This window comes from Zeus faber, assembly GCF_960531495.2.
Source record: "Zeus faber genome assembly, chromosome: 7".
NCBI lineage: Eukaryota > Metazoa > Chordata > Actinopteri > Zeiformes > Zeidae > Zeus > Zeus faber.
Window position 1 is genome coordinate 28,583,829 of NC_137203.1, and position 11,547 is coordinate 28,595,375.

General features: G+C 40.1%; 1 protein-coding gene across 1 annotated transcript in view; it reads left to right on the plus strand.

The window, feature by feature from the left end:
- Positions 1 to 11,547, plus strand: part of ppp3cca (protein phosphatase 3, catalytic subunit, gamma isozyme, a) — a 45,888-nt gene that overhangs the window by 31,696 nt on the left and 2,645 nt on the right. Inside the window, exons 9-13 of the mRNA XM_080004396.1 lie at positions 5,441 to 5,566; positions 6,595 to 6,672; positions 7,255 to 7,339; positions 7,940 to 8,037; positions 9,828 to 9,854. Of these exons, the coding sequence (XP_079860522.1) occupies positions 5,441 to 5,566; positions 6,595 to 6,672; positions 7,255 to 7,339; positions 7,940 to 8,037; positions 9,828 to 9,854 (414 nt within the window). The remainder of the gene's footprint in view (positions 1 to 5,440; positions 5,567 to 6,594; positions 6,673 to 7,254; positions 7,340 to 7,939; positions 8,038 to 9,827; positions 9,855 to 11,547) is intronic.

Sequence of the window (11,547 nt, forward strand, 5' to 3'; positions counted from 1 at the left end):
AGGAAACAACCATTATTAGACAAGAGCAATATCAGGTACGGTGGCTTTGTAGGCTGTGTTGGCTCCAACATTTCCTATGGAGATGGGGTCAAGTACATTAATGTAAATAACACAAATAGGAATATCAGAATGGGAGGATTATGACATAAAAACATTAAACGGATGTTCTATATATGTCATTAATCAGCTATACCGCACCGTATCACATTGGCCTGTACACATTCATGGAATCAACCCAATAACCCTGGCACCAAGTTTCCGAGTATGCAACAAGACATAATCCATCTCTATAATATTGCTACAACACAGCTAACATAAACCCATCTCCTTCATCCACAGTTAAATGGATTCAGCAAACCCAACATGGAGCAGGTGCAATAGCTTGTTTGAAAACAACAAAAATGTTCTCTCGTCTAATGGCTGGATGAATGTTGCCTGGGAAGAAAATAAATAATAAAATAAATGCCATGACTCAAATAATGAATGTTCTTTTGTGTCAGGTAGACAAGAAAAAATAAACCACGTGACCATCCTGTTCTAAGTATTTTAGGAAGTCCTGTGTATCCATGACACAAGCAGATAAATAAACTATTAACATTCAAAGTAATGTGCTGCCATTAACAAACTCAAAATCAGCCTCAATAAATTTCCATAATGTGGCAAAAAAAAAAACATTGCCAGAGGCTCCACATAAATTCAACAATAAGTAAAGCAACTCGAGAGGGTAAGGAAAATAATGTGATTCACATACTAAAACATTTTAGAATTTAGCATTCAGTACCATATTCCTAATTTATTTATATTATTTTATTTATACACTTAAAGATACAACTAATAACTGCAAACAATAAGCCTGAGATCTCAGCAGTTATCAAACTAATAGAAGCCTGACTGGTGTTGATCAATAACATTTGATCAACTATCCATTATCTCATGGTCAATTTGTGTCCCCTAACTTCTAAAAAATCACATGAATTATATGTTAAGGTTTGAGCAGCTAGTCTTACCTCTTGGCCAGGGAGTATATAAGTCACATCATCTTGCACTCTGATTAGAGAAAAATGTATGGGCTATTAGCATTTCCAATCAAGTTAAAACCTAAAAAATATATATGACAATAACATAGCCAGCATTCAAACTGAATGCATTCAAACTCTAAAACCCTAGAAAGGCTATTATTAACATAGTAAGCACAGTCATTGAAGCAATCACTTTTGTCAACAATCTGTGCCTAATCCTGTTTCTACTTAATGATTTGATTTTACCAACTATTCAAAGTATTTCCTAAAATTTTGAAAATTATTTAATTTAAATTTGCCAATGCTCAAACGACAATGTAGAGGTCAGGTTCAGATCCCCGAATCTGGAGGTGCCGAGATAGAGAACATTTAATAATCAGTGAACACACACAAAAGCAACCCTCCAGGGATCACAAAGATATCATTTCCAGCATGACTTGAGGTGATTAACCATCCCACAACGCCCAGTTGGAGCAGAAAAACATAACAGTCATCGATTGCAGTCATTCAGTTTGATGTTTTGTCCGATGCAGTGACATCACGAAACACAGATCCAGGGGAGCACATTTGGTTAGGGTTGGTTGTGCGTTTGCGGCACTCCGAGGCCAATTGGTTCATGTTCATCAGTAGAGGAGGAGCAGTAGAAGTCGACACTCACATTTCATTTCACATAACAGAACTTTGTTGGCTGTTCAAAAAATTTCCTGTCACTCAGCCTGATGTTGCCCAAACTGGATCTCTGTACACAGGATCTTCACAGACCTTCTCAGCAATGTAGGAGTCGAGTGTCTCCCAGCAGTATATCAGGCAAATTGGAATGTCCTTCGGGGCTCAGTGAAGCACCGGGGCACTTAATGTGCTTGCTGCAGACATTGTCAAAAGATGGAAGAAGAGGTCTACCACAGTAACAGGCAGTGTCATAAAGAAAACACTCCAGACAAAAATACCTCTAGGTGATATCACAGTTATCATTAACTCAACTTCTGAACATTGCTTCAACAACTAGGTACATTTCAGAGAATGTCACATTTAAATAAGAGCTAATCAAAATGATTCTGGTTCTATAGGGCACTCTATAATATCTGACAATAAGTTTAACACTGGAACTCAATATGAGGTATAGCGCTGAATTAAATCAAGGTCTTTGCATTTATATGCTTGCATGCATTTAATCTCTCAATAATTCCAATTGAGCCTATTAAATAATCGTATTTGCAAATCAGTTAAATACAAAGAGCAATAATTTACAAGGATCTTTGAATGCTAGACATGTCATGGCCTTACCCAATTGTAGAGCATTTTTATTTGGTCAATTCTGTTGTCAATCCTTCAAGTCTTCACAATCAGACACAGTCACATCTACACTAGTCAAAGGCCAAACTGCAGTCCAGTGGATTCATGTTTAAATGCTTAAAACTGCGGAAATAAAACACTGAGTAGATGGGTTGGTTAATATTCATCAATACACAACTACAACAATAGATTCACAGGATATTTTCAAATTTAAAATTTGGAATGCCCAAATTAAAAGCCATTGAAACGGCCAATGTATTTCACACTTATTTTAGTGTTAAAATTTTTAGTAAGCCAACACACACATTCCTCACCTCTCCAGTGTACAAAACAAATCCCTATTTATTAACCTACTTGCTATGTTTTTATACTGTATATTTTTGCTACCTTATTTAATGCCAAGTCGAGATTAATTCTGAAGTAAAAAATAAAAATAGTGCCGTTCAATCATACTTAAACACCTACCAGCCTTACCGAAAAAGCTACCCGGCAAGGTTTTTAATGCACAAACACTACTGTATATCATACCAGAACTGACAATTCACTCATGCAAAATTACTATTTAATGTATAGTGTCTAATCTATACTTATTTATCAAATCCTTTCATTTAGAATTACCAATTTACGAATGCTTCATGCCACTGTTCCAATCCGTTACTGCTGTAACACTGCAGACTACCCCTCTGTGGGATAGATAAACGATTATCTTATCTCAACCAGCAGATCATTTTGACATAAGAACACAAAACCAAAACAAAACTCAAAAAGAGAAAAATAAGTAACTCAAACTATATAAACCAAAAACAAATTTGTTTCTGCTGCTGTTACATATCATATATGCTGTCCGTGACTTCACAAAAATATATTTTGTCAGCAATTCTTCCCAATTTATATTCATTAGTTTACTTTTATCAATTTGGAATGCTTTGCGATAAAATCTATTAACAAAGCACAAACTACAGTTTGCACCATTTGACTATTAGTTAAATCACTCAGTCCGGCAGCTTCCTCTGCTGAATCAATATCTTACTAAAATTATATTTACAAATCTCTTTGCTCCAAGTTCTATCCTAAACAAGTAATCCCAATTGTATCATGTGCCGCCTTAAAGGCTCTCTAGCGTGCGATTGCCTATCCCTTAGGCAATTTTAAACTCCCTACCTGTACGGTCCTCTCCTTCACTTGAGACGTTGCAGCACAGGACAAACTCAATGACTTCCTGCTTGTACAGTCCTCTCCTTCACTTGGGACGTTGCAGCACAGGACAAACTCAATGACTTCCTGCCTGTACAGTCCTCTCCTTCACTTGGGACGTCGCAGCATATGGCTGCGACGATACAGGACTAAGAGCGTTATCCACAGTAGTTGTGTTGACATAGTTCCGCTTTGTAGATACACTTCCTCAACACTAGAAAGATGTATTTAATTACTTTGTGATGACCCTCCGGACGAGCTGTATGTTTGCCAACATCCGGGCTCTGTTGAGTCTCTATAATTGTAATTATATCCAATTAATAATTAGTAATTCATCTGTAATTATAACATACATGCTGTTGTCTCTTACTAGACCTGGTAATCTTATACTTGACAACAAACCTCTGTATACTACTAGATTTTCAATTTATACAACAAACCTCTATGTACTACTCTATTGTCAATAAACACCCACAACAAATTTTTCCTCTCAGTGCTGTAACTATGACTAATCATACCACTGATGTGATATTTTTACACCTTTTCCCTATCGTTCATTTGCGCGTTTGGCGGCAGTTAGTGTTAGCCAAACCAATCCTCCAGTATACACAAGACAAACTACACTCCAACCGATTATAGCAACATTTAACAGAGGATCACTCATTCTTTACACACCTTGGTCTTTCCTTAACACGCATGCATATAGATAATTCACATCAGCCTCTGTTAAAGTTCCTTTTTCTGATTACATGTATAATTACAGTCATTTTTATCTCGGTCAATATTTTAGGTTTGTTGGAGAAGAGACTTTTCCGATACCTGCAACCTGGGTGGAGTCCTGCATTCAGACACAAACCAAATTTGCAGACCTTCAAATTTTGTGTCTCTGAAGTGCAGGCTGGTTCCTCCTAGATCTTCGGTCTCTGTCCTAGTTGTCATTCTCTCCTGGCTCGGATCATCAAATGCCGTGGTTAAAAAAGAAAGGTCCAGACCTGGGCCAGTGAAAAGTCTGGATTTCTGGATGTCATTTCTATCTGTTCTGGCCTCAAAAAACATAGAAGAAAACCACACTGGAACCAGAGTCTGATGTAAAGAAGTTTATTGTATATCAGAGAGTTAAATACATCAATAAACTTTGAGTAGGCTCCAGAGCTGACTGGACAAGCAAACCCTTTGTGCTTCTTTATATCCAAATAGCACCCTTTTCCTATTACATGTTCTTCCCCTTTCAGTGCCGTGAACCATTCACAATCCTGTTGCCGGGGTTTTTTCTATTTTCTTGGGTAGTTGAATCACCAATCACATTCCTTGTGGGGTTAAGCCAATCACAGCTTATAGTCCTGTTACCAGGCAGCTTCTCCTTTCCCTGGAAGAATGTTTCTTCTGCAGTTTCATGGATATATGGGCATATGGCTTGGCTTGTTCAGGACAGCCTCTCCTTTCCTGGAAGAGGACTGTCTTCAAGATTCCTGAAACTCCTGCTTCATATTTTACCAGATTTGGGAATATTTCCTTTTCCTTCTGTTGGACATGACCTTGAGCTGTTCTCTTTGTTTCAGCTGCATTCCCTTTTTTCAGGTTTTTTTTAATACATTTTGTAGAAGACTTGAGTTCTTTTTATTATTTAATTATTTCCCTTTTTTGTTTTATAGCATACATTTTTTAAATGTGTTTCTTGATATATATATATATATATATATAGATATATATATATATATATATATATATATATATATATATATATATATATATATATATATATATATATATATATAGTATAACATGTAATAGGTTATTTTCATGTGGGGTTACTAATTAACCACAACAGCACCAATCCTCACCATGACAAATTCCACATATTTTAAAATGTATTTGGCGGAATAAACTCACTCTGATCCTGATTCATATTCTCTTTTTCCCCCTCCCTCCACCAGCCGCCGTGCTAAAATACGAGAATAACGTGATGAACATCCGACAGTTCAACTGCTCTCCACACCCGTACTGGCTGCCCAACTTCATGGACGTCTTCACATGGTCGCTGCCCTTCGTCGGAGAGAAAGGCACGTGGTGGTGTTTTTGCAATCTATGGTTCTTTCTTTTGGCTCAGATCCGTACGAGGTTCCATGTCTTGGAATTATGTGGAGTTATGGGAATTTAGAGTCGAACTGTACAGTTATAGGAGAATATAGAATAAGACACACGGCGAAAAGCGAATTATTCCAATGTTTCCGTGCCGTCCTAGAGGCGGTAGAATCAAAGCTTCATTGAGAAAGGCTCTCTTTGGTCCCTGCTTTTGTTCAAGGTCATAAATCAAAGTTTTCTATTTAAATATTTAAAAAGGATTTTTCGTCCCAATAAGGAAATTAATAGTAATTTCCTTATTTTTCATCAATAATTCCATCCATTTTGAGCCTGCCGCTGTGGGTGATGCAGGCATACCTGAATTGTATAACTTTGAAATATTACATAATTGAAACAAGTTATAACAAAAACACAGGGGGGAGGGGAAAAGCATAATATAATAGTATATGCTATAGAATGGAAACATATTGGCTTAAAATTCAGAGAATCAGTCCTACACTTTGGTCAATTGGGGCAAAAAAAAGAACACCCTACTTCTTTATAATAAAATGTATTGTTATAATATTGATCTGTTGATATGAGACTAGATATCTGAGGTTTTGGTTATATGGATATTGTTATATGGTAATATCATTAAAAGTTGTCTTTAAGACTGCATTAAAAGTTTTCTGAACTTCATAGAATGTTACAATCAACGCCTCTACCTGCTTGGTCATAATCTCCAAATTACTATAGATTGTTCCTTACGTATGTCTTGTGTAATCTCTTATAATATCTTATGAAAGGGCCAAAAAATTGTCAAATTATCAACATTGAGGTATTTGTCAAAAAAATCATGATATTTGAGTTAGTCAGTATTGGCCCGACCCTAAAAGTAAGCCCCAGATTAGCTACTTTTAAAACCTTCTTTAATATAATTTTTTTAACATTCATCATTTGTGGGCAGGTATGTTAGTGGCGAAACGTTTGGTTTTTTTTCCTAAAATTCTGAGTTTGACCCCCACAGTGACGGAGATGCTGGTGAACGTGCTTAACATCTGCTCGGATGACGAGCTCATGTCGGAAGTAGACGACCTATGCGAAGGTGAATGCGGAGCTGTTGCCAAACCCACTCCCCGGCTTAGAATTAAACTCGCTTATTATGCCGAGTTCTCTCTGTCCATGTCATACCTTTCTTTTTTTCCCAACACTTTATTCAATTTCAGTTTACGTTCTGAATTGAATTGAAATTAAATTAAAAAAGGGATATCACGACACTCAAAGGAGTGCGCTGTAAGATTCTCCAGTGTTCTCGCTGTTTACACAGTGAGTAAACAACCTTGAATCATCATCTTCTCTATATATATATATATATATATATATATATATATATATATATATATATATATATATATATAAATGGAAGTTCTACATTCCACAGGAATTTTCGAAAATTGAAACAACAATTCTGCGGTATTTTGCAAAAAAAAGATGAATGAGTTTTTGTTATTTTAAGTTGACATGGTGTTCTCAAGGCCATCGGGCAGGGGTTGTTGAGGATTTCTTTGGATCAAACAATGTGTTTTCAAATTGAAATAGTGTGCCCCCGGCTTCAAACTGTGGAAGTTAACGCAAATGTTGAAAAGGAACTCAGGCTGTGCCTTTTTCCAAAACCGTCTCTTTCCAGGTGGCGCCACAGCGATGCGCAAGGAGGTGATCCGGAACAAGATCCGTGCCGTGGGGAAAATGGCCCGAGTCTTCTCTGTTCTCAGGTCTGAATCTTCTGCCGGCCTTCGGTCGCCCTCTCACAAAGGCGTCGTTAGATGGGAGCGTCAGACTGAAGTCTGTCCAGGAGATTAATGACATGACACTCGATGAGTCATGATGCATTTAGGCCGCGTAATGACATCAGCCATTACACAAGATGTGTAGCCAGGATTATCCGTTGTTAATGTTTGCCGATAACGTTTCCACTTTCACTGGCTGCTCTTTCCACAAGGTTAAATGTAAGGTAAAGTGTTTGTGAGGTGTCAAGAACAAAAACCCTCTCAACGAGCAATGTTCGAATGAGTCAAATTCATAAACAAAGGCGCTGCATCAAGGTTGCTAGGCTGCATGCACTGCAGCCGCATCTCCTCATGCAGCTAATGCGAGATGGCACGAAGCGCCCCCAGGAGATATTTCTATGCTGAAGCTAGCTATATCTATCTGTCTATCGATCTATCTATTTTAAATAGATAGATAGATAGATGTCCCCCTTGTATAATTCAATCTTATCACAACATGAATGGTAAGGTAAGGACTATGTCACACATTTTGCGAAATGGATACTGTACAACCTTGCAGTGTGTGTGTGTCTGTCTCCCCTCTAGGGAAGAAAGCGAGAGCGTCCTCACCCTCAAAGGGCTGACTCCCACCGGAACCCTGCCCGTGGGTGTGCTGTCAGGGGGCAAGCAGACCTTGCAGAGCGGTAAGTGTTTAAATCATATTTTTTTACATCACCTTTGCATCTCTCTCCTTCCACTTCCTCCTTGCACCTTGAACCACCCGCCCCAGCATTCAGGCTACGCTTAACGCCAAACCTAGCACTTGCTGCTCTTGCCGACACTCTGAATCTTTTGGGGACCTGGAAACCATTGAATATGCCCTTCTTCATTCTGCTTTAAGTGCCAATTACTTGCCCCAAAGGATGTAGTTATATTGGGAGTGGGAAGGGAAAGCCCCTGTTTTGTTTTGTAAGAGTTTCTCTGCTCGGTACTGACCTGTCAAGTTAGGGGGTTGGGGGTGGGGGGGCAGGTCAATGGCTGCGTGCCCACAGTTGGAGGCTCGGAACAGACTTTGGACTCACTCGTCCTCCTCTGGTGCGGAGCAGCCCCCTGTCAGGGACGTCTGGTTCGGCCACTTGGAAGCGCCCGCCGTCTCCTTCTTGATCTGAAATGTCAGACGTCGGCCCTTAACCGGGCTGAGGGAAGCTGTCAGCACACCGGGCGGCTTGGCCGTGCCATGCCACGCTGTGGAGGTATAGGACCTAGGGGCTAGAAGAACCACATGGCTTGACCTTTCGGAAAATGCCATTGTCGACGCCCCCGCTTCTCCTTCCTGGCAGCTGTCCGAGAATCTATGTGATGAAGGGAATTAAAGAGAGAGGGGTCAGGTGGTGGGTGGGGGAAGGGGTGGAGGGGTGGTTTCTAACCTTACTTCACTTTCCCATCTATCACTTTACTTTCATTAGTACTTATTATATACTTCACTTCTGTTTGTCAGCCCTCACTGTCTTGGCATTTCGGGAAATGCCACCCCGCCAATCAGGTCGTTTTGGGGGAAAACCCAGAGCTACCCCCGCCTCAATGCAAATTCCACTCCCCGTTTTGAGGCCCTGTAAAGTCTGGCTCCAGGCCCACTTGCACCACCAGATTTGTTTTCTCAAGTGTCACAAATAACACATCACCTCCATTATGCAGCGCCGAAACAGAAAGACGCTCACAGCCGGGCTCTTGTCTCCACACAAAGGTGATTAATCTGCAGAAATAAAAAGCTTGAATCCACTTCCCTTGCAGCACGGGGGCTTTAGGCATTTTGTTTTGGGGGTGGGTTTAAAATTCAAATATATATCCAATCTTTTGAAGAGGTTATTTTAACCTGTTATCAGATCAGACGCTCCGATACCAAGGTAAAATGAATATTGGATTGGAAATGATCCCCCGATGCAGAAATCCGATACCAAGATGCGTATCAACTGCGTCAGATATTAAAGAAAAGCAATTTTCTGCTTTTTCTGTTTTGGGGACGCATAAAGGTGCGTATATCTCTAACAGCGAAAGATTGATTATGTAGCATTACGTTTTGCATCAACCAACGGTCTTAGTCTCTACTAACCCCACCCCCCATACATACATAAACACACACACACACACACGCACACACACACACACACTCACACGCGCGCACACGCACGCACATGCGGATCTCCACATCTAAGCTCCCATGACCCTTTAACACCAACAGCATCTTACGCATCCTTCAATCCCCCCACGTCCTCCCACCCCCACCCCCACCCATCAGATCACACACACTCATGGATTGTTCTATTTTTTGCTTGTGTTTTGTTTTTCCCTCGTGAATTTAGCATTTAAAATCTTGTGATGACTATACCATGGCGATTGGTATCACTGTTGATTATCACTGTTTTCATTTTGCTGCCTTTGATGACTACCCCCCTACCCTCGTCTCTTGCAACAACAACAACTCTTTTTAATACAGCCACCATTGAGGCAGTTGAGGCAAAAGGTACGCATAGCGGACTCACCTTATTTTGTTTTTCTTTGTGTGTCTTGTTCACTCCCTCTAAAAACAAAAAAGAAAACACCCATTGCATAATAACTGCCTTGTGTATCCCGTTTGATGTTGTTTTAGGTTCTCTGTGTGTGTGTGTGTGTGTGTGTGTGTGTGTGTGTGTGTGTGTGTGTGTGTGTGTGTGTGTGTGTGTGTGTGTGTGTGTGTGTGTGTGTGTGTGTGTGTGTGTGTGTGTGTGTGTGTGCTTTTTAGCATCACTCGTATGTTATGTTATGGATGGCTGCTCTTGCATTATCAGCGCCCCTTGGAGATGGCATTTATTCCTTTAATACGGTCTTCGCGACAAAAAATTAAATTGATTTCACATTCACATTTGAGCTACAATGTGCTTAACTTGACATGTAGGGTTTCATCAGCATAGGTCAGCGGCAAATAAACATGAACAAAGGAAACAGCCTCCATGAAATACAATTTGTTGAATAAAAACAAAGGTGGAAAAGCATCATCAAACAATGAAGTAAAAAATATATATATATGTGTGTGTGTGTGTGTGTGTGTGTGTGTGTACGCACACACACATATAGTAACAGAGAAAGAGAGAGCGAGAGAGATGCCTTAAATTGAAAGTCCTAGGACCAGTATGCGCTAATAGAGCGCAGGATGAGGCCCTTGTTGACAAGCAGCTGCAGCTCCCGAGGTCACATGGGCGACCAGCTGCGAGCCAAGTGTGGCTCCCCACCCGGAGAAAAGCCTGCTAAGACCTAGCTCAGATAAGGCCCAGGGACCTCTCCTCCCAGGTTATTTTCAGATGCTAATCCTGTTACACCGCTTGGCTGTTGCTACACTGTCTGCTGCCACCTGTTTGATGCGTTACCCAACACCACCTCTTCACTATGAAGGGTCAGTTGTTTTGTTTCCCTTGGGTTGAAATTGAGGAGTATTGGCACAGTGCTCCCTTGGACCGCCTGGGGCTGTAACGAGTCGAGTCGGCACGATATAAAGTCGAGTTAAAGCCAATCGCTTTTTGTCTGTATTTACTTCAAAATAAATTGCCCCTTTGAGCAGGGAAATGCCGAGCCTTACAGGCACCCGCTGTTACTTACCCAAATCTTCCATTAGCAGTTTAACCACTGACCTACAAACAAAGTAGATGCAGCCTAAATAAAACATCTATAAAACAAACCTATTAGTGAGTAGAAGCCCATTCTGTCTGTTCCCTTGGTAACATTGGACTTGATTACATTTGCTGAAGGCAGCTCTCGTCATGCAGTTTTGTGATAGAATTGCATGCTGCTGTCAGCAAATCAGATTTTGCAGTGTTTTGAACCAATCAAATTCCCTTTAGCATCCAACTGCTTCCTTTTAGTAGGTCCCACATTAGTGGAAGTGTGACACTAGGTGATGTTATATGTTCTATTAACCTTCTAAAACTCCATAATAAATCCACTGGGCCAACAAACAGGCTAAATAATTCCCATAGTTCTTAAAGGCATGATTGTGGTAAATATTATTCCAATCGATTTTTTTTAGCCGAATTTTGTCTCTAGTTCAGCTATAACTCAACCCCAAATAAGGTCGGAATATATAGAACAGCTTGAAAATATCTGGTCATGCAAGAGTATCCATGATACCTACTTTTTTTTGTCTTTCCTCTCTCCGTCGTGGTAGCCTTCAGTCCACCCCCATT